General features: G+C 47.6%; 1 protein-coding gene across 11 annotated transcripts; it reads right to left on the bottom strand.

Moving 5' to 3' along the window:
- Positions 1-4653: 4653 nt before the first annotated feature.
- Positions 4654-23387, bottom strand: LOC101116867 (interferon alpha-inducible protein 27-like protein 2). 11 transcript variants are annotated; one of them, XM_042235407.2, is made up of 7 exons: positions 23273-23387; positions 15409-15530; positions 14895-15038; positions 10076-10105; positions 8850-9011; positions 8669-8752; positions 4654-8318 (listed from the first exon to the last, which is right to left on the bottom strand). In XM_042235407.2, the coding sequence occupies exons 2-7, from the start codon at positions 15479-15481 to the stop codon at positions 8065-8067; spliced, it is 747 nt and encodes a 248-aa protein (XP_042091341.1). In that variant the 5' UTR covers positions 15482-15530; positions 23273-23387; the 3' UTR covers positions 4654-8064. The 11 variants fall into 11 exon arrangements, with proteins under 11 accessions (XP_042091341.1, XP_060257881.1, XP_042091339.1 ...); XM_060401898.1 differs by having other exon boundaries at positions 15409-15526; XM_042235405.2 differs by lacking the exon at positions 23273-23387 and adding an exon at positions 16307-16364.
- Between the last annotated feature and the right edge of the window lie 2 nt (positions 23388-23389).

The following is a 23389-nucleotide window of genomic DNA, read 5'->3' as shown; positions in this document are numbered from 1 at the left end:
TTCCTTAAGTCCTGAGACCAGGTGTGTGATCTTGATTAAAAGACAGTGGATTCAAGTCCCAACTTGGGTTTTGGCTAGGTTTGAGTCCCATCTGAGCTGTACAGTTTCAGTAGGGCATGAGGAGGCAGGGCAAATTCCCACTGTGGGAATCTAGCTAGGATGGCTTCCTGTCTTCTTCAACACGGCAGAGGGCTACTCTTTGCTTCTGGCAAAAATCAGAGCCCTGGTCTTTGGCTGGTACATGATTCCCAACCAAGGACTGCATTCTCAGTCCTCTTGCAGTGAAGCCCTCACAGGACTGGGTCTGGCCAGTGGGAAGTGAGTGGAAATGTATGCAGCTTTCTGGGCATGCCCTTAAGGGGAGTGTCGGGGGCTCTGCCTTGCCCCTTGGCCTCTTCCCATGGGCTCTGCTGTGGTCAGAGGGGTGACCATCCTCCACCCTGCAGATGACAGCAGCATTTTAAGGAAGGCAGAGCAACAAGACCGCAGGAGCCTGGGCCTCCCTGAGCTGAACCACCGCTCTGGCTCGTACCTGACTGAGTAACAGAGAAAGAAACCTCTCATATTTAAGTCAAGAGGGCTTCTTTTACAGTAAGCAAATGTATATGCTCATGAACACAGGGGAATCTTTTGATTGCAAGTAATAGAGAGATCAATCCAATAAAGAGAGTTACTTTTACCTGCTCCTTCTCAAAATCCCACTAAAACAACAGGAAAGGACTAAAGAAAGGCTTAAACCCGTGTCAACAAAGAGGCTGGGAGAGATGACAGTGACATAATTATGGAGGTGGAAATCACACGGACCTGGGGCTCTACTTGGCAGCCCCAACAAAGCTGAATCTTAAGGTGTCAGTGGATAAAGGGAAAAAGAGGCAACTATGCCCTTAGGACCCCTCAGAGCCCTGGACATCAGAGTGGTGTGTGCTACTGCAGGTTGGCAGTAAGGTGGACTGGCAGCAAGAGGGCTGGCCAGAAGTCTATTTAGGAAGCAGACAGGCCCCCAGCAGGACGCCTCTGGCAGACTCCTGGGAGTTTCGTTTTGGTGAGGTGGAGTCCCTGGGCCAGGAGGCACCAGGAGCTTCAAACTGAGAATGAGAGTCTCCTTACATGGGTTGAGACCCTCAGTCTTCCTCCTTGATGGGAACTGAGAATGCTGTAGCTAGCCTACGACATCCAAAACGGAGGAAGATTCTTCTTGGGAATCTGACCAGCCCCAAAAAAGAAATTGCTCGTGTTCTAACATCTGGAAGGAGGTGCCTGTTGAAAGGTTCATCCGGACCTCGTACGGTCTCCAAGCTGACGAGAGCTGGCAAAGGCTGTCATGGTGTTGCCCGATTCCCGGCTCCTTGTCCACTGATGCTGAAGAGACAGAAAAACACGATCCAAAAGGATACACTCATCTCAGTGTTCGCTGCAAGACTGTTTAAAAGCCAAGGCATGGAAGCAACTGAACTGAACTGATACTGTCTTCCATAGTGGCTGTATCAATTCACATTGCCACCAACACTGCAAGAGCATTCCCGTTTCTCTAGGTTGATACAGAGCCCCTGATTCCGTTTCCTGAGTCATACAACAAATTCCCGTTTGCTATCTATTTTACATATGGTAACTTAAGTTTCCATTTTACTCTTTCCATACCTCTCACCCTCTCCGCCCCTTCCCCATGTCCATAAGCCTATTCTCTATGTCTCTTTCTCCACTGCTGCCCTGTAAATAAATTCTTCAGTACCATTTTTCTAGATTCCACATATATGCATTAGAATACGATATTTATCTTCCTATTTCTGACTTGCTTCACTCTGTATAATAGGTCCTAGGTTCATCCAGTTCATTAGAACTGACACAAATGCATTCCTTTTTATGGCTGAGTAATAATATTTCATTGTGTGTATGTACCAAGGTTTCTTTATCCATTCATCTGTCGATGGACATCTAGGTTGCTTCCGTGTTCTAGCTATTGTAAATAGCGCTGTAATGAACAATGGAATCTATTTGTCTTTTTCAATTTTGGTTTCCTCAGGGTATATGCCTAGGAGTGGGATTGCTGGGTCACATGGTGCTTTTATTCCTAGTTTTTTAACGCATCTCCATACTGTCTTCCATAGTGGCTGGATCAACTCATATTGCCACCAACACTGCAAGAGCGCTCCCTTGTCTCCACACCCTCTCCAGCATTTACGGCTTTTACACTCTTTGATGATGGCCATTCTGACTGGTGTGAGGTGATATCTCTTTGTACTTTTGATTTGCATTTCTCTAATAATGAGCGATGTTGAGCATCCTTTCATGTGTTTGTTAGCCATCAGTGTGTCTTTTTTGGAGAAATGTCTATTTCTTTTTCCCACTTTTGATTGGGTTGTTTGTGTCTCTGGTATTGAGTTGTATGAGCTGCTTGTATCTTTTGGAAATTAATCCTTTGTCCGTTGTTTCATTTCTTATCATTTTCTCCCATTCTGAGGATTGTCTTTTCACCTCCCGTCTAGTTTCCTTTGCTGTGCAAAAGCTCTGAAGTGTAATCAGCTCCCACTTGTTTACTTTTGTTTCTTTTTCTGTAACGTTGGGAGACTTATGCTAATTGAAATAAATCAGCCAGAAAGAGAAAAATACATCATGATTCCATTTACTTGGAAATTAGTTTAAATTGGTCAAGATTCATAGAGGCAGAAAGGACTGTGGCTGCCAGGAGCTGGGGTGAGGAGGAAATGGCTAGTTATGTGTAATGCTTATAGAATTTCATGTTGGGGTTTGGTGAAAGGAGTTCTGGAGATCGGGTGCACAAACTGTGAATATAGTAAACACTGCTCAGTGCACACTGACAAAAGGTCACATTGGTATTTAAGGCTCTGTGTATTCTGCCATGGTTTATTTTTAAGGCATGTGACTTTGGTGCCCTGGCCCTGGGCTGGCCCTGTCTTAGAGGTGACACTGCCCTCAGAGGGTGTGTCTTTGGAGGACATTAGCAGCCAGGCCCTGTCGTATCAAGGGAGGAGCACAAGTGGAGAAATGGAACTTACCTGCCTTGGGTGCTGGGGGGCAACAGGACAAGCGCAGCAAGGAGCCATGCCTGCGCCTATGCCAGCTGGCTGACCAGGAGCCAGAGCAGCCTCTGTGCGCTACCTAATTGGAGATGACCTGGGTCTGGGAGACCCGTAAGAGTGACCTCATCCTACCCCTGTGAGGTCAGAGGTGGCTCCCCTCTCTGCTCTCTATGGTTTCAGCTGTCATCCTGGTGGCCGTGTGGAAACAGGGATGCACAGCCAAGGACACCACTCTCTTTCTCACAGACAGAGGGAGAAAATCAGAAGTGCTCTCCTGATTTCTGAAGGACCAGGGGACGGGCACCTCTCTACTGCCCCAGCCCTGCTCTCTGTGCTATGACAGTCTGTGGGCTACTTCCAGCCCACCCGTCTAATCGCTCAGAAAACAGTTTTGAAGTTAATCATGACTTTGCTTGGCTCCCTGACCTTCAGACTCCTGTCTACCTCTTAACACCCCATCTCTGTCTGATGCTCACTGCCCACCCAGTCAAAGTCTTAGGGTTTCAGAGCACCCTGGTTCGGGACAAAACCCGAGGCTCCCAAAGTCTCATGGTAAATGTGGGCTCAAGCCCCCTCCCACACTCACCTCTGGTCACAGTGCCCACAGCCCTGGAGGCTGTGCGTGGAGTCCTGTGCTCCCTCCCTCCTCTCTGCCCAGGTCCCTGTTTATCCTGGTTGGTAAGTGTCTGGGAACAAAGAGCAGCGTGGCAAGTTCTGCACGGAGTGAGTCTGGGGCCTCCAGGCAGCTGAATTGATACCATGGATGATAACTAATCCTGAGAGTCCAGAGGAAGTGAGTCAGTCTCTTTCCAGCTGTGGTTTCTCCCCGACTTTGCTAATGGGAGGATGAGGGCCATGGGCTGGTCTTGGGCTGTCCCTGGGGCCGAGAGCAGAGCAGTTGCTGGAGCCCCTCCTCGGTGTCACTTGCTATTGACTCCAATTTCCTGGAGAAATCAGGAGGGACACCCCCACCTACCGAAGCAAGCGGATTGGTTTCTCTGAATTTCCTGTCACTAGATGCTAGCCCAAAACACAACATATGGAGCAGAGACTCCTTCAGAATACGTGTGACATTGCAACTCATGAACAAGGCTAAGAAGGAAGTGATTGACTGAGGGGGAAGGAAAAGCACAACCTTTGCATTATTAGAATTCCCAAAGAAAAGAGAGTTCTTAGGGAACAATATTTTAAGAGGCACTGTCTTTAAAAGGGAACCCAGAGCACTTCCCTGGTGGTCCAGTGGTTAAGAATCTGCCTGCCAGTGCAAGGAACACAAGTTTGATCCCTGGTCAGGCAAATCAAATCCCACTTGTCAAGGAGCAATTAAGCCCAAGTGCCACAACTACTGAGCTCTCAGTCCTCAACTAGAGAGTCTGTGTGCTTCAAGGAAATACCCACACGACACAACAAACACCTGAGTACCACAGCTAAGACCCAATGCCGCCAAATAAATGAATAAATATTGTTTAAAAAGGGAACTCAGCCTTGGGAATTCCTAGTTATCTAGTGATTAGGGCTCTGTCTTCCCACTGGAGGGGCACAGGTTCCATTCCTTGTTTGGGAGCAAAGATTCGGCATGCTGAGACGTGGCCAAAAAAAGTCAGACTAGAAGAGGTGATTATTAAAACAAGAATTATTTATTACTGATGAATATTTGAAATGATATTCAATCTTGATAATAATAAAAGTATTTTTTTTTAAGATAACTTTTTTTGTGTGAGTGTGTGTGTGTTCCATGAAACATTCAGTTAGAATTTGGTTGCAGATATCAGGACTCACTCCAGCTAACTGAAGCAGAATGTGTTTTTCCACAAGGAATTCCATGCCTATAAAAGCACCTCAGGACTGGAGAAGAACGTTCAAGGTTGAGTCTCTGGGAATGAACACCCCACCCTCTAGAGGAACACTGAAGGACTGGGCCACCAGCAATGCTGGGACTGCTGCCTTGATCAGGAACCAGAGTTACTGGGAAGCCACTCTGGGACCAAACTGCCTTGTATGTCATGTCTGCAGATAAAACGATGCATCTCAGCCAGGTGAGAGCTGGATTCTGACTCCACTGCTGCTGCAGAAGACCTAGTCCTCACTACTGTGCTTGGCACCAAAGCAGCAGCCCTGTCTCCCTGCCTGAAGCAAGAACCGGTGTCAACAGAGAATCTGGAGAATATGGTCATTACTCTCTGTCCTGGAGGGTTCACAGCAGGGGATAAAGCAGAACTGAGTGAGGACGAGCTCCACTTCTGCTCCAGAGAAAGTAACTAAAAACACCCAGTGTTTGCATGGGGCAAGGAAAGGTGAACGCTCACGCCTTGCTGGGTGGGATGTGCTCTGATACATAGGTCACAAGTGGCAATACAGAAATGTGTAATGACAGCTTTCACTCCACTTGATTCAGAAATACTCTTTCTGGGAATTCATTGCAAGAAAAGAGTCAGATATGCGCACAAAAATATCTGAATATGATTGATTTTCATGGTGTTATTTAGGACAGCAAACCTTTAACACAAGAGGAAATCAAGGACACATAATTTTATGCCCCCATATAACAGACTTCTATGTAGCCACTGATGATAGAGTCAGGGACCAGTTTACCACTAAGTGAAAGAAGCCAGTGAGAGCTGGTATGTAAAGAAAGCTGAGCGCCGAACAATTGATGCTTTGAACTATGGTGTTGGAGAAGACTCTTGAGAGTCCCTTGTACTGCAAAGAGATCCAACTAGTCCATTCTAAAGGAGATCAGTCCTGAATATTCATTGGAAGGACTGATGATGAAGGTGAAACTCCAATACTTTGGCCACCTGATGTGAAGAACTGACTCACTTGAAAAGACCCTGATGCTGGGAAAGACTGAAGGCAGGAGAAGAAGGAGACGACAGAGGATGAGATGGTTGGATGGCATCACTGACTCGATGGACATGGGCTTGAGGAAACTCCAGGAGTTGGTGATGGACAGGGAGGCCTGGCGTGCTGCAGTCCATGGGGTTGCAAAGAGTTGGACATGACTGAGGGACTGAACTGAACTGAACTGAAAGAAGCCTGAGTTCAGGGACCCTCACTTGCACTGTTTCTATCCAGGAGAATTCCTGAGAAAAATTCTGCAGTATGCTAGCATTGCAATCATTACTATTTGCAAAAGTATGGTATTCTAAGACTAACTAGTTAAGACTGCAGACTCCTTCCAAATTGTCTTTCCTCTCCTGCCTTCCCTTGTTTCTGAATGACATTTTAATTCTATTGGCATTTTAGATTGTAATTCTCTATTATTTTTTCAGAGTTTTTTTCTCCCCAGTTACTTTAATTTCAAACCCCTAAATCCTAGATCTGTCCTTGGTTATATAGATTCATATTTGTCAACATGGGGAACTATTCCTTAGGTATTGTTAAGAAGGAATTTGAGAGAACGGGGAGGGGTCGTTTGGGGGAGGGGACTAAGAGGTACAAGCCATTAAGCATAAAATAAGCTACAAGGGGGGCTTCCCTGGTGGTCCAGTGGTTAAAGAAAAATGCCTATTATAAGAGTGATGTAAATCAGAAAGAAAAACACCAATACAGTATACTAAACACATATATGGAATTTAGAAAGATGGTAACGATGACCCTGTATGCAAAACATCAAGAGACACAGATGTATAGAACAGTCTTTTGGTCTCTGTTGGAGACGGCAAGGGTGGGATGATCTGAGAGAACAGCATTGAAACATGTATATTATCATATGTGAAATAGATCGCCAGTCCAGGTTCGATGCATGAGACAGGGCGCTCAGGGCTGGTGTACTGGGATGACCCAGAGTGATGGGATGGGGAGGGAGGTTGGTGGGGAGGGTTCAGGATGGGGGACACATGTACACCCATGGTGGATTCATGTTGATGTTTGGCAAAAATCAGCACAGTATTGTAAAGTAATTAGCCTCCAATTAAAATAAATAAATTAGTGAAAAGAAAAAAAAAAAGGAATTTGACCATGTAGTAGTAAGGGAAGACACCGTTGGGAGTATTAACACGTACATATGTTTTCCTTTTGTTTGTTTGTCTTTGTGGTAAGAGTCACATAAAGTAAAACTTGCTATTTTAATTACATGTAACTGCGTGTAGGTATCTCTTTCATTATTTAGTTTATTTCTTTCTGGCTGTGCTGAGTTTCATTGCTGTGCAGCCTTTCTCTCGTTGTGCTGCTCAGGCTTCTCACTGTGGTGGGTTTTCTTGTCTCAGACCATGGGTTCTAGGGCACGTGGGCTCAGTAGTTGAAGCTTGGGGGCTCAGTTGCCCCGGGCATGTGGGATCTTAATCGACCAATTCTCTGACCAATGTCTCCTGTATTAGAAGGTGGATTCTTAAACACTGGACCAGCAGGGAAGTCCCTGTACCTGTGTTTGTAATGTATGGTACTTGGAGCAACTTTGGAAGTCTGGGGAAAACTCTAGGTAATTACGATGTCGCAGACATAAATTACTTTTACCATCTGAGTGAGAAAACAGAGTTTTTCAGGACCATGGCCACTCAGGAGACTGGATGTCAGATGTGTGGATTCCTTTACAAGAAACTCTAGTTGCCTATGGACAGCAGGTGAGTGTCCTACAATTTAACTTGATTCTGAAATTAACCAGAGTTAACCACATGGGTTAAGAGCTCAAACACACAAGATTGCCCCATTCAGTGGCTCAGATGAGAAAGAATCTGACTGCAATGTGGGAGACCCAGTTTCCATCCCTAGGTCAGGAAGATCTGTGAAAGAAAGGAATGCCAACCTACTCCAGGATTCTTGCCTGGACAATTGCATGGACAGAGGAGCCTTACCGGCTACAGTCCATGGGATCGCAAATAGTCAGACAAACTGATTGAATAACACTTTCACTTTTGGTCACAATAGAGTAGAAACAAACCAGGCTTCCTGTCATGGGTATCAGTGCCCATTCTTACAGAGTTCTTGGCCCATATCCTATCATCAGTGGCTCTACAGATGCCCTGCACCCTGTCTGATAAACAAGAACCCAGTAGGGACACTCATGAAAGGTCACAGCATCTTGTTTTTACTTCTTATGATTCTTTGAAGAATTTTTGGAGGCAGAGGTCTTGTCATTTTGGGGACTGACATCCTGAGGCCCTGCAGAGTCATCTCCAGCATGGGAACTGCTCTCTTCTTCAGTGCTGGATCCTGGTGGAGAAGGGCCCTTCTTTTTTGAACCCCACAGCCACGGCCCAATTTTTTCCCCAATTTTTTCCCCAATTTTTGCCCCAGCAGAGCCCAGGAGGATGTTGGATGATGTGGAAAGTCCAGCTGCCCCTGAGAGAGAGGAGGAGGTTAGAGCACAAGGGGACAGGCAGGCCTAGCAGGCCCTGGCAAGGCTGTGGGAGTCAGAAATCCCAGGACCATCTGGAGGCCAAGGAAAGAGACATCCCACCTTTGTTGCCTGCTCTACTTCCTGATACCCCAGGATGTCTGGGTGGCTGCACATGGCTGCCCAAAGAGGAGACATGAACTCTGATGGTCAGTCCACAAGCAACAGGACAGGCCCTCTGAGAAATGACAGGCTGCCCCTCCCTCCACAGCACCAGGCTGGGCCCAGGGAGAGGAGGGCACCTACATAGGTTATATAGGGTTAATGAGGAATGCCGGCCTCCTGGGCTGCTCACCTCTCATCCCACCAACCGTATTCCCAACTAGAAGAGGGGACAGTGAGGGTGACACAAAGGACCAGGACCCTGATGACCACGAAGCTGGAAGAAGCACAGAGGCCCTCCTTCAGGCTTGGCCTCGTGCCTGAATCCTGAGCTGGTTTGTCACACCGTCCCCATCCTCCCGCCGGACACCTACCCACGGACTGGAGGGTGGCCACCAGGCTGCCAGCAGCAACTCCACCCCCATTGGCCACGGCGGCCGCTGACATCATCTTGGCCGCGATGGAGGAGGCAGCGATTCCAGCCCCAGTGAAGCCCATGGCGCCCAGCACTACGGGAACAGACCCCACAGCCAGGGCTGCAGGGAGACAGGAGATTTGGGTTTGGCCCCATGGGACCAACTCCCTAGATCTCCCTGACGCCTTCCTGTGACATGAGGTGAGGGGTCCACTTTACTCTCCTGAGAGCCTCAGCGTCCAAGGGAATGCTGTAGATGTGGACACACGTGGGTGGGGGCACCCCTCCAAAAACCTTAATCCCAGCCCTATTTGTGCCTCATTTCAGCTGTGTTCCTGGGAACCTCACAGACCTCCCTGGGCTTTAGTTTGCCCTTTATAAAATAAAGTCGAAACAAGCAGGGGTCTTCAAAAGCCCCCTTTGGCGGGAAACTGGTGTCTTTCCTGCAAGCACAGGCCCAGAGCATGAGGACAGAACTGCTCTTCTGAAAAGGTGCTGGGTTGAAGCTTCTAACCTCTGGCCCAAGGCTGCTGGTGAGCATCCCCCAGGGTCCCTACATCTCAGATGGTGCAGGCATAGAACCTTCTGCAACCTGGAACCTTCTATGTCTACACCGTCCACATGGTGGACACATGTGGCACTGAGCACTTGAGACTGGCTGATGTGACAGAAATGTTTGATTTTCTTTGATTTTGGCAACCACGAATGACCCTCACCAGTGGGTGACCCTCACCAGTGAGTGACCCTCAAGAGTGGGTGACCCTCATCAGTGGGTGACCCTAACTGGGCTCACTAGATGAGCTCTAAGCATTACAGAGCAGTTCCGAAGAATCCACACCGCTCAGCTCACACATTTCCTACAAGCCTTTGCAAGAAACCATGCCCCAGCTTTCTGGGGAGAAATCACAGATTCATACAGCTCTAACGCCTTGCCTGGGTTCCCACAGTTTGCACTCGGGAGAAGCTGAGATTGGAAGTGGGTGCTGTGAATAGCTTTGCTTTGGTTCCTTCTTGGCAAGGTTCTTGTTACCTCAAGAATTCCACCTCTGACCACGTCCACCCACACCCCTACCCACCCAGGTCTTGAGGCTCAAGGTAATCTTGGATTCGGTCAAGGCCAGACTCTCCCAGGCACCCAGGGACAGGGGCACATGGGGCCCCGAGTTGCTTTACAAAGAGACTCACCTCCTCCAATCACGGCTGCGGCAGTCTTGCCTGTAGACAGAAAGAACTCCCGTGAATAGCCAGCATTTGCCTTCCTCCCTTGTCCCTGCTGCTGTCCCAGTGGGAAGGGTTCCCTGGAGTTGGGATCACAGGACAGAGCAGCCCCTGTGTGGCTCTCTGCTGTTATGAAGTAGTCTGATAGTCCGGGAATCAGAGGAGGATGGACAAGAGTCCAGAGCTCTGTGATGCTCCAGAGGGGAGAGCAACCTGCCTTGAACGGTTTCATACTGCTCCTTAACTTTAATACCTTCAGTATCATTTTCTCAAAAACAGAAGAAAGAAATCAGAAAAGCATGCTAATTTTATTTGCAATGGAATAAATTTGACTGTTCTGGTTTGTTCATCTTTCAGACACACTATGTCCTTCCGAGGGCATATAGCTTGAGTGGAAGCACCCTGTCCTCCAGGGCTCAGCCTACTTGTGACTTTCTGCACAATGCATCCCTGACTCCCCAATCGGGAAATGTGTGTGCTTCCTTGTGACTGGAGCCCCTGGCCACACTGGATTCCAGCAAGCCTGTACCACACTGAATTGCTCAGAGCTCTTGAGTCTGGCAGGGACACCTAACAGTGGCAGGGACTGGGATGTTCGGGCAGTAGGGACCAGGTGTTCCGGAGATTTCAGGAGCTGCGGGAGTGAGCTCAGCCAGCTCCCCAGAAAGAGCAGCCTTGATACCAGGCAAGGAGGAAAAGGTACAAAATCAGCCTCGGGCCCCCAGTCATTTCTGGAAGGTTGTTGCTCCTGGCTCACCAACATCTCTCTGTCCATCAGGAGCCCTGACTTGTCTTGAGGGCTTCCATTTCTGCACAGATGAAATTTCTAACAACCTGGTCTTTCAGTTCTCACCTCCCTACTTCCAAGGATCTTAGACTCTATGCCACACATACCCAAGGTCATGTCCTATACCTATGCTGCCCGCTATGGCAACCGCTAGCTATGTGTGCTACTTAAATCTTGAAAGTGAAAGAGAAAGTCCTTCAGTCCTGTCTGACTCCTTGTGATCCCATGGACTTTACAGTCTATGGAATTCTCCAGGCCAAAATACAGGAGTGGGTAGCCTTTCCCTTCTCCAGGGCATCTTCCAACCCAGGGATCAAACCCAGGGTTCCCACATTGTAGGCAGATTCCTTACCAACTGAGCCACAGTGAATTACAATGAAATAAACATTACAACTCAGTTTCTGGGTCACATGACCCAGTGCTCATTAGACACATAGCTCGTGGCTACTGTCTTGGATCACACAAAGATCGTGGTCATCACTGCAGAAAGCTCTATTGGACAGTAGGGCCCTAGATCTTGTCACCGACAAACATTGCCTCCTCCCTGCAATCAACTTCAGCACCCCTCTAGATACTCCCAGCTCCTCCTTTCACAGATTCTCATTCCAATAGAGCCTTCAACAGGTCCTCAACCGCAATGAGATTTTTGATCTCTGTCCAGACACAACTTGGAGATGCTAGGGATTCGGTTCCAGGTTACTGCAATAAAGCAATTCTCAGATGAGTTTTTAGTTCCCCATTGCATATAAAAGTTATGTTTATAATATGCTGGAGTCTACTAAGTGAGCAATGACCTTATGTATTAAAAAATGTGTATATCTTAAGTTAAAAATACTTAATTCTAAAAATATCAACCAGCTCTGCCAACTCTTGGTTGCTACAAGTCTTCAACTTGTTAAAAAAAAAAAAAAAAGAGTATCTGCAAACTCCAATAAAATGAGATTTGCCCACATTAGTTTCCTGAGGCTGCAGTAACTAATGAGCACAAGCTCTGTTTATTCTCTCATGTTCTCACAGTTCTGGAGGTTAGAGGTATAGGCAGAGCCAGGCTCTCTCTGAAGGCTCTAGGGGAGGGTCTTTCCTTGACCTTTTGAACATCATTGGCTAGATTGCTGACAACTCCTGGCTTGTGGCTGCCTCGCTCCGATCTCTCTGACTCCACCACTGCCACCCTTGTGGGCATCACCTCTCCTTGTCCAGGATCAGAGATGGGGGCAACACACAGAATGAGACCCATCTGTTGGCTGCTGGGTACAGACAAGAGTGAAGGTGTTGGGGTCCCTCCTTGCCCCCTGTGCCCACAGGTGAAAGTTCACCTCCTTAGTGAGGATGAGGAGGCTCTCGTTGATCTGGCTTCTGCTTCTATCCTGGGGAAAGAATAGAAGGCACGCCCAGCCCTCAGCATTCAATCTTTTGCCTGACAAATCCAGGAACATCTTCCAGGACTCTGCCACACATTCCCAATGTTCCTGAGCCACCTCCACCCAAAGACTCAGTGTGAGTCTACTGTGCTCCTGCTGGCACAGAATTTTCCACAAGGCAGTATGATTCTCTACCGTTTCTGCTTTTTGAGCGTTTTAAAGTCAAGGGTAAATCCTCCTTCTCTGCCGTCTCCCAACATGCCAAGTACTGGCTTGGGAACAAGGAAGCTCTGAAGGAGAAATTCAGCAAAAGAAGTATGAATGAAGCATATCTATGTGTACAAAAAGTCAGGTTATGATCTGAATGTTTGTGTTCTTGTATTTTCACCTGTTGAAACCTAATAGCCCATGTGATGGTGGGGAGGAGAGCTTCAGGGAGGTGATTCGGTCTTGAAGGCAGAGCCCTCTTGGTTGAGATCAATTTCCTTATGAGAGAGACTCCTCCACCCCATCCCCCTGCCAGTTCCTTTGTTCCTCCCAGCATAGAGGCTCACAGGGATGGCTGTCTAGGAAGTGAGCTCTCAGAACACACAGAGTCTACTGGTGTCCTGACCTGTGACTTCCTAGGCTATACAAAAGTGAAAAATAAAGTTCTGTTCTTTTTAAGACTAGGTTATGGCATTTAGTTATAGCACCCATAATGATCAAGACACAATCCACACAATGGAAAGGCAACCTATAGAATGGGAGAAAACCTTGGCAAATCATGTATCTAGGAAGGGACTAATATTCAAGGTATGGTAGATAGAATTCCTATGAGAGAGAACTCAAAGAACTCGGTTTAAGATTGGGCAAAGATTTCAATTAGGCAACTCCCTAAAGAGATCCAAACGGCTAACAGGCATATGAAAAGGTCCTTGAATTCAGTCATCACTGCTGCTGCTGCTGCTAAGTCACTTCACTCGTGTCCGACTCTGTGCGACCCCAGAGATGGCAGCCCACCAGGCTCCCCCGTCCCTGGGATTCTACAGGCAAGAATACTGGAGTGGGTTGCCATTTCCTTCTCCAGTGCATGAAAGTGAAAAGTGAAAGGGAAGTTGCTCAGTCGTGCCTGACTCTTAGCGACCCCATGGAGCAGCACACCAGGCTCCTCAGTCCGTGGGATTTTCCAGGCAAGTATACTGGAGTGGGGTCAGTCATCATTAGGGAAATGTAAATCAAAACCTCATGGGCAGAGGATCCTGGCGGACTGCAGTCCATGGGGTCGCAAAGTCTGGCACGACTGAGCGACTAACACTAACTAACTAAATCAAAACCACAAGATACCACTTCACATCCATCAGGATACTTACTATTTAAAAAACAAAAAAACATAAAATAACAAGTCTTGGTCAGTATGTGGAGGCGGTGGCACTCTTGCGCACTGTTGGTAGGAATATAAAACGGTGCAAGAGCTGAGGAAAACGCTATGGCAGTTCCTGAAACATTACCATAGAAAATCATAGGATCCAGCAGCAATCCAGTTTCTGGATATTGATTTAAAGAAATTGAAAACAGGGTCTTGAAGAGATATTTGCACTGCATGTTCACAGCAGCATTTTTCACAGTTGTCAAGAAGTGGAAGCAATCTAAGTGTCCGTCGATGGATAAATGGGTCATCGCCATGTGCTAGAGACACACAAGGGAATACCATTCTGCATGAAAGAGGAAGCTATGACATATGGGTGAACCTAGGGCCTTATGCGAAGTACAATGAACCGCTGACATGGAAATTGGATTACCTTACTCAAATTTTAGAAATAGAAAGAATTGTGGTTTCCAGGAGCTGGGAGCAGGAGGAGACAGAGAGTTAATGTTTAACGTGGACAGAGTTTCCGTTAGAGTTAATGTTTAACGTGGACAGAGTTTCCATTTCAGGAAATGAAAAGAATTCTGGAGACCAAGTAGACAACAATGCAAATGTCGTTAACACTGTTCAACCTACGCTGACAAACCCTCCTCTTGGCAAATTAAATTCTGTAGTGTATTATCACCTGATTTAAGAAAAAACATGTACCTTTGGTGCCCTGCCCCTAGGCGGCCCCACATTAGAGGTGACTCTGCCCTTGGAGGGTGTGTTCTGGGAGGACATTAGTGACCAGGCCCTGGGGTATCAAAGGAGGAGCACAAATAGAGAAATGAAACTTACCTGCCTTGGGTGCTGAGGGGTGACAGGGCAGGCATGAGCGGTGAACTTTCATTGGCAAGGAGCCGTGCCTGAGACCTGGCCTGCCGGCTGTCAGGCATCTAACCTGAGCAGCACCTCTACCCTACCTGATTGGAGATGACCTGACACTGAGAGACCCGTAAGAGTGACCTCATCCTATCCCTGTGCTAAAAACCAACCTATGAAGGCCCAGAGAGGGCAAGTGACTGGCTCTGGGTCACTCAGCAAGTCAGAGGCAGAGCTAAACCCTGAAATGTGGTCCTTCTGATTCTAGAGCATCATTTACTTCATTTCCTGTACACTGTGGCTTTTTTCTGACAGTGCATCAGAGAGATTTCATCAGGAAGACTGTCCTTACACTGACAGCTTAGCATGTTGAGCTGAGCAGTGGGTATGGGGTGAGGATCCATGGATTGGTCAGAGACCCGTTACCTGCATAATGGTAGAAATTGCTGCCTTCCGACTTGGGTGGACCTCTGGGGTCAGAGCCAGAGCCATCCGGTCCCTGATGTGGTGCCTTCCCAGGAGAAGACCCATCAGAGGTCTGGCTGCTTGACTGGGAAGATTCTTCTTCCTCTGGAAGAAAGAAATAATGGGGGAGCACACAGCAGGGCAAGCGGCTGGCGGAATAGACCCCCTCCACCCTTTCCTGAAGCCCCCAGGATCTCTGATGTAGGGAGGGCACCTCAGAGGAAGCTGAGCTGAGAGGTGTCAAGGGTGCTTGGAGGTAAACCAGGGAGACAACAGAGAGAGGAAGGCCCAGCACCAGTGGAGAGCTGGGGGTCCTGCCTGCACAGAGCAGGAGGCTGAGGCCCAGGGGGAAGAGGCTTGATGGGACCAGAGCACCTGGTGGCAGCCCCAGGCCAGAACCCAGACCCCCGCTGTCCACCCAGGAACCCCAAGTTCTGGGCCACCCACCCTCGGGAGCTTTCCCAAGGGCACTCACCTTCCGGCAGCAATTCTGGCAGGAGGGGGCCCAAGGCATGGCCTTCCCCGCTCTCTATGGCTCTAGCTGACATCTTGGGGGCAGTGTGGGAACACTGGTTCTGGAGCCAAGGACACCACTGCCTTTTTAGAAACAGAGTGTGAGGTTAAAACTGCTCCACCTGATTTCGGGCCTCCCTGATAGCTCAGAAGGTAAAGAATCCGCCCGCAATGCAGGAGACCCTGGTTTGATTCCTGGGTTGGCAAGATTCACTGGAGAAGAGATAGGCTACCGACTCCAGTATTCTTGGGCTTCCCTTGTGGCTCAGTAGGTAAAGAATCCGCCTACAATGTGGGAGATGTGGGTTCCATTCCTGGGTTGGGAAGATCCCCTGGAGAAGGCAAAGGCTACCCATTCCAATATTCTGGCCTGGAGAGTTTAATGGACTGTATAGTCCATGGGGTCGCAAAGACTCGGACATGACCGACTTTCACTTTCACTGCCTAATTTAGGCTGCACTAAGGTTTCAGGGGGGCATCTGTCTGCCGTTCCAGCCCTGCCCTCTGTCCCATTGCAGCCTATGGACCACTTCCAACCCACCCCCTTAATCTGCTCAGACCACAGTTTTGAAGTTAATAATGACTTTGCTTGGCTCCCTGATCTCCAGAATCCTGGCCACCTCTAACACCCCATCTCTGCCCCTGCTCACTGCCCACCTGGTCTAAGTTTCAGGGCTTCAAGGTAACCTGGGTCAAGACAAGACCAGAGGTTCCTAACGTCTCATGGTAAAAGTGGGATCAAGCCCCCCACACACACTCAGCTCTGGTCACAGGGACAGCAGTCCTGATGGAAGTGGAGAGGGAGGCTGAGAGTAGTCCCTTTGCTCCCTCCCCTCCCCTCCTCCCAGGCCCCTGCTTACCCTGCTTAGTAATTGTTGGGAATTGAAGAGTAGTGTGTGAAGCCCTGCACAGAGTGAGGCTGTTGAGAAGTCCAGCCGGCTAAATAGTCCCTCCCTGGATGACCTCTGACCCCAAGAGTCCAACGTGGAGGTGGGTCCCTCTCATCCCAGGCTGGGTGCCACGTAGACCTCACCTTTGCATGCTAATGGCAGGATGAGAGGCGGGGCTTCTGCAGGAGCATGACTTTCCCTTTCAGATTCCCCTTCTTGGATATATGAGGAATCCCTAGTCCTCCTTTTTATAAAACTCACCTGCAATTCTTGCGAACTTTATTTTCCCTGCCCTCCATGATTTGCAGGTTTACGGTACAAAATGTTCTTCCTGACTGACAAATAGCAGAGAACCCCAATCTCATATCTGTAATAACGGAAGAGGCAGAGCAGGTTGATGGTCAAAGCACCATCTCTGACCAGTGCCTGGGGAGGAATCCTTAGTTGCGACTAAGGGAGTGAATTACCCTTGATATGCCTTAGTTTGCTGACACCCTGGAATTCACAGAATAGGTGGTATTACTATATTTACTTCTTTTTGTCCCTTGAAGTGTTAGTTGCTCTGTCATGTCCGACTCTTTGTGACCCCAAGACTGTAGCCTGCCAGGCTCCTCAGTCCTTGGGGAATCTCCAGGCAAGATTACTGGAGTGGGTTGCCTTATCCTCCTCCAGCAGATTTTCCTGACCCAGGGATTGAACCCAGGTCTCCTGCATTACAGACAGATTCTTTACCACCTGAGTCACCAGGGAAGCCCTTCTGTCCCTTATCCCTGGTGGAATAAACCTTACAAATGGCATAGATTTGTCTGTCTTCTCCTGGGTCTAGATCTCAATAAATATATTTTGAATGGCAGAGCAAAGAAGAAGAGGAAAGTGAGAATGTCAGTGTGAAGCTGGGTCAGGGAACAAGGGGCAGAAAATGGGGGAAGAGGCAGAATCAGTGTTGGAAGAGGCCTCTTTTGGGACAGGCTTGAGTGTCTTGGAAATGGAGGCCTTGCTCCTCCTGCAAGATGAGGACAGGAGGGACCAGAGCCAGGGCCCTGTCTTTCCCCTACCCCTACCTTTGCTTAAACTTTGGGACAACAAAGCCAAACATTTCAGCAAATCTGATCCAGCTTTGGTAAGCCACTGCGGGACGACGTCCATGGGGCCAAGAGCACAGAGGCTGCAGGAACCCCTCCTTGGTGTCACCTGGTATTGACTTTCCCAGAATTCAGGACACAAGGAACACCCCCTACCTGGAGAATCAGGCCGATTGGTTTCTCTGAAATTCCTGTCACTAGAAGATAGCTAGAAAGACAGCCTATGAAACAGAAAAGACTGGTATCATCCGACCACAGGTGACATTATAAACACCATCCATCCCTGCCTCTTTGACCTAATGGCTGTGGTGGTCACCTTGGATCACGGTCTGGGACCCAGTCCCATCGGGGACGCCGGAGGAGCTTGCGAACTGACTGGGCTCTGGATGCCTGGCTCCTTCATAACGATGCCTGGACAGGGTTTGGGACCAGGCCTGAGGGCACCACCAGCTGAGATCTGCCTCCTCAGCCAGATCTGGGCACTGTGGGAGGACCCCTATGGGGTGCTTGACCTGGGCAGGGTAGCCTACCCCTTCATGTACTCTCTCCTCTTGGGCAGGGTAGCCTACCCCTTCATGTACTCTCTCCTCTTGGGCAGGGCCTGAGCCTCGGAGGGCAAAAGCTGTACCTTGGGACTTTGCTTTTCCTGCTTCCTTGGCAGGACAGAGAATAATCTTTGTTTGGTGGAGATTTACAGGAACATAGTGCCCTGACTTGGAGAAGGAAATGGCAACCCACTCCAGTGTTCTTGCCTGGAGAATCCCAGGGACGGGGCGGGGGGCGGGGGGGCCCTGGTGGGCTGCTGTCTATGGGGTCGCACGACTGAAGCGACTTAGCAGCAGCAACAGCAGCAGTGCGCTGACTGGGACCTGACCTCTAGAACAAGGGATCTGACATCAGGAAGGTGACAATAATCAACCACAGCCCTCCCTCATTTTTCCTAGAAAGAGGCTTTACTGAAAGCTTCCAGATTTCTGGATTTTTAAGGCATGAGCCACCTGTTTCCTTCTTGGCCCTGCAAGGAACAGTCCTCTGCTCCAAACTGACGTTTTGATATTATCTGGCCCCACTGTTTGCTGGGCACACAGACATACATTGGGTTACATGACCTCTTCCTTGGGTTCTATAATTTGCCAAAAGGCTCACAGAACTCAGAAAAGCACTTTCCTTACTATTACTGATATACTACAAAGAGTATTAAAGGATGCAAGTCAACAGCCAGGTGGAAAGATACCTACGATGAGGTTGGAACACAGGAGTTGCGGTCCCCGTGGAGTCTGGGGTGCATCACCCTTCCAGAGTGTGGATGTATTATTGTTTCCCAACTGGCAAGTTCTCAGAACTCCATATTTTAGGGATGTTTATGGAGGCCCCATGACTTCCCTGGTGGCTCAGACAGTAAAGCGTCTGTCTGCAATGTGGGAGACCCAGGTTTGATCCCTGGGTTGGGAAGATCCCCTGGAGAAGGAAATGGCAATCTACTCCAGGCCTATTGCCTGGAAAATCCCACGGACAGAGGAGCCTGGTAGGCTACAGCCCATGGGGTCGCAAAGAGTCAGACACAACTGAGCGACTTCACTTATGGAGGCCCCATAGTGTAGGTGTGATGGAACATTAGCTTCATTTTTATCCCTCTCCTCGCCCTGCAGGATTGGGGATGGGGCTGATCATGGCTTGGTCTTTCTGGTGACCAGCTCCCATCCAGGAGCCCAGCTAGAATCACCCCATTAGAACAAAGGATGATTCTATCACTCAGGAAACTCCAAAGAACATAGGAGCTCTCTGTAAGATGCACCTATCACTAGGAAAGTACAAAGGTTTTAGGAATTCTGTGTTAGGTATTAGGGTCAAAGATCAATATATATATATTTTTTTTTTCCTTATTATTTCACATCATCATAATATTTCATATTACTTCACATCACCTTCTGCTAAAAGAAAATGCCAAAATTATTTCCCTTTAAGAAAGAATAGCAAATTAATTGTTTTACTACTAGTATTAATTATTTTAGTAATCAGAATTAGATGCAGGTTAAATATTTTGTGATAAGAATATATGGGTGATGTAGTTTCTCCTTGTTAAACATTCAAATAATGATAGATTTAAAGGAAGTTGCCAAGTTCGTGCAGAGGGGTTCTGGGGATCCTTCACCCAGTCAACTCCATTGCTTGTATATTATGTAATGATACTATAAGCTAAAAGCTAGGAAGCTAACATTGGTAGAAAGTGTGTTTATGTCATTTCACTACATGAGTAACCACTATCGCCTCAAGATACGGAATGATTCCATCACCCCTGAACCTCTCTCTGAACCCTCACACTGAACCTCTATCTCCCTGGCCCAGCTTTTCTTATCCCTTGAAACCACTAATCTGTTTTATATCTCTATAATAATGTCATTTTAAGAATGTTATATGATATTTCGTGATGGGCTTTTCATAATTGATGTAACCCATTGTGTAAGTTATAGTGTGCAATGTGATTTAGTACATGCCTGTATTGCCAAAAGATTACTGCACACTGCCGTTTGTTTAGCCATTCACCTATCTTGGTTGTTTTTGGCTATTAGCTATTAAAGCTGCTATGAACTATCAACAAGTGGCACCTGACCAGGTCAGTACTCTGTAACTTTTGGTACCAGGTTCAACCACAAAAGTGGAGTTGAAGAGTCTGTTCTCAGCTAGAATCAACTGCTCATTCATTCATTCCTTTAACAAATATCTATGACTCACAAAGTCAGTCAGGCACTGATTAGACATTTTGGGGGGATGCCAAGATAAATCGGACGGGATTTCACGAGGAGTTTGCAATCTAGGAAGAAATATAAGACAAGAAAAATACATCTCTTTCTCTAATATAGAGCTACAAGTGCTATTCAGCACAGCAAAAGCTCTGGGAATCCTGAAGAAGATGTTGAGACAAATTCTTAGCCTGAATTATACTTTCTTCAACTGTGGTTACATGTTTGAAACAACATTCTGCAAGGAAATTAGTACAAATTTCAAGTTAAGTCAATCTCAATGCTCTCATAATTTGAACTACATATTGAGTTAAGGGTCACAAAGCTGATTTTGAGACAACTTCCTTGCCAGGTCTAAGGCTCTCCAAGCAACCTACTTTGCAGAGTGAGGAAATTTGACAGCTATTGTTTTCTTCTCAGTTTGAAACCAGCTCTGAAAGAATGACATTTCAACATTGTATCCATAATAACCAGGAAAAGTTTTATTATGAAAAACTAATGCATAAATAAAAACTTAATTTGATGTCAGAATTTCCATCTCATGTGTCATTCATAACTTCTCCCATTTCCCCAGGTTAGATTTGATTCAGGCTCCCATGTGGAGAGGTTTCAGAAGGGGAAGGGAGACAGATTCTGCTCCTCACTTTTCTTTCCTCTACTTCCTTCCCAAATGGCTGCTTTTGGCAATGTCAGGGTCAACTGACTAGAGCCATGAGACATAAAGGTGCAAAAAGCTATTTTACTTTAGGTGGTAAAGTATGTAGAGGTCTCTTGGCTGTCCAATAGAGCTGTCTCTGTCAGGGAGAACATCCAAACAAAAGCTGCCCTTTTCTCTCCAAGGATGTTTGCTGGTTAATTTTATGCATCAGTTTGACTGGGTCATCATGCCCAGATATTTTTCACACATTAGTCTACACGTTTTTGTGAAGGTGTTTTAGATGAGATTAACATTTACTATCTAGACAGCATATTAAAAACCAGAGACATTGTTTTGCCGATAAAGGTCTGTATAATCAAAGTGATAGTTTTTCCAGTAGTCATGGATGGATGTGAGAGTTGGACCATAAAGAAGGCTGAGCACTGAAGAACTGATGCCTTCAAACTGTGGTGCTGGAGAAGACTCTAGAGAGTCCCTTGGACACCAAGGAGATCAAAACAGTCAATCCTAAGGGAAATCAACCCTGAATATTCATTGGAAGGACTGATGCTGAAGCTCCAATACTTTGGCCATCTGAGCTCATTGGAAAAGACCTTGAAGTTGGGAAAGGTTGAGGGCAGGAGGAGAAGTGGGTGACAGGATGAGCTGGTTGGATGCCATCACTGACTCAACGGACATGAGTTTGAGCAAACTCTGGGAGATAGTGAAGGACAGGGAAACCTGGCATGCTGCAGTCCACTGGGTCACAAAGTGTTGGACACGACTTAGTGACTGAACACCACCAAACATTTAACAAATATTTTTATTATTATTATTACAATTTTGTGGTGTGCTGGGTCTTCATTGCAGTACACCAGCTTGGCTATTGCTCCATGGCATGGGAGATGTTAGATTCTCAACCAGGGAGTCAACCCACATCCCTTGCATTGGAAGACAGATTCTTAACTACTGGACCGCCAGGAAGTCCTAAATGACATTAACATTTAAATCTGTGGACTTTGAGCAAAGTAGATTCCCCTCCACTGTGTGGGTGTGCCCCACCCAAGCAGTTGAAGCCCTTAATACAACAAAAATTGACTTTCCCTCAGCAAGCAGGGATTCTGCAAGCTAATTGCTTTAGGATGCCTTCCCCAAGTCTTTAGCCTGCTGGACTACCTCAGCAGATCCTGGATTCTCTCAGTTTCCACAATCACTGTAACTCAATTCCTTAAAACAAACCTCTCTCTATATATGGTATTCTGTTGATTTTGGTTCTCTGGAGAAAGTGAAAATGAAAGTGTCAGTCCCTTGGTCATGTCTGACTCTTTGCAACTCCATGGACTGTAGCCCACCAGGCTCCTCTGTCCATGGGATTTCCCAGGCAAGAATATTGGAGCAAGGTTGCCATTTTCTTCTCCAGGGGATCTTCCCAACCCAGGGATCAAATCCAGGTCTCCAGCATGGCAGGCAGATTCTTTACTATCTGAGCCACCAGGGAGAACCCTGAGTAATACAGATGCTTTTGTTAGCTTTTTGGAGGCCTCCACTGAGAATCTCAATGTTTCTTGTGGACCCCATAAGACAGCCCCCAAGTACCACCTCCGGGACCCTACTTTTAGCCTCTTTTTGGTGAGGTCCCTTTTCCCACCAACCAGCCACGGTTTGTCGAGGTTCTGTCACTAAAGCCCTGCAATGCTCCTGAGGTGGGTAGCTGGCCCAGAGGAGAGAGGAAACTGTCCTACTATGGAGGGATATGCAGCCTCTCCTCACTCTGCCATCAGGGACAGCCCGTCTCTTGTCTTCACATCCTCTTCAAGCACCACTTGGACACAGACTATGCCACCTAGACTCTTGGGGATACATTGGCAAGTGCCCCCGAGGAATGAGTTAAGCTGTGTCCCATGGTGGCGCTGTGAAGGCTCACTTGACCTGAGCTTGGTGAATTCCCTCGTTGAAACTTTAGGACTTCCCAAGGACACCAGACACAGAGACAGTCTATGGGAAAAGTTTCCAGATCACCAGATGGTCTGGTGATCCCCAAGTGGAAAAAATGATTACCTACTGTGGAGCTGACTTCTCTGAATATAACAAAAGACCCACTTTAGCTTGATGACTGGAAGCAGGCCCACCTTCCCCAACCATCAGTGAGCAACAGGCGGAGGCATGAAAACCTGGGGAAAACAGAACCTCCAATACAGTCTGGTTGGGTTGTAAAATGTTAGTCGCTTAGTCCTGTCCGAGTCTGTGCGACCTTACGAACTGCAGCTCGCCAGGCTCCTCTGTCCATGGAATTCTCCAGGCAAGAATACGACAATGGTTGAGCGGTCAGTTAAATGCTGAAACATTTGCGAGGGTCCAGGCACACAGCCAATACGTAACACAGTGCGCTGAAACTAAAGCAAGAAGACAGGAAAACTTGCATTCCCGTGCATAAGCTAGCACAGAAGTCTCCCGGAAGAAGCAGGACAAACTTCACCTGTTGCGCTTGCTCCCTAATTCCTGGAGGAGGACGTAAAACCGCAGCCCAACTTCCCGTGCCGGCGGTCCAGCACTCAGTCGCGCCGCAGCGAATCAAGTGCGGCGTCTAGAATGG

This window comes from Ovis aries, chromosome 18 (assembly GCF_016772045.2).
Source record: "Ovis aries strain OAR_USU_Benz2616 breed Rambouillet chromosome 18, ARS-UI_Ramb_v3.0, whole genome shotgun sequence".
NCBI classification, from domain to species: Eukaryota; Metazoa; Chordata; class Mammalia; order Artiodactyla; family Bovidae; genus Ovis; species Ovis aries.
The sequence above is the reverse complement of the archived record's forward strand: the minus strand, read 5'-3'. Positions and strand labels throughout refer to the sequence as shown.

Bases quoted from the DNA above. Each gene is read 5' to 3' on its own strand.
- LOC101116867 (XM_042235407.2), bottom strand. From the start codon at position 15,481: ATGTCAGCTAGAGCCATAGAGAGCGGGGAAGGCCATGCCTTGGGCCCC. The intron at 10,106-14,894 runs GTAACGGGTCTC...TTCTGTCTACAG, and splicing joins CAATTTCTACCATTATGCAG to GCAAGACTGCCGCAGCCGTG. The intron at 8,319-8,668 runs GTGAGCAGCCCA...CCTCTCTCTCAG, and splicing joins TACGGTTGGTGGGATGAGAG to GGGCAGCTGGACTTTCCACA.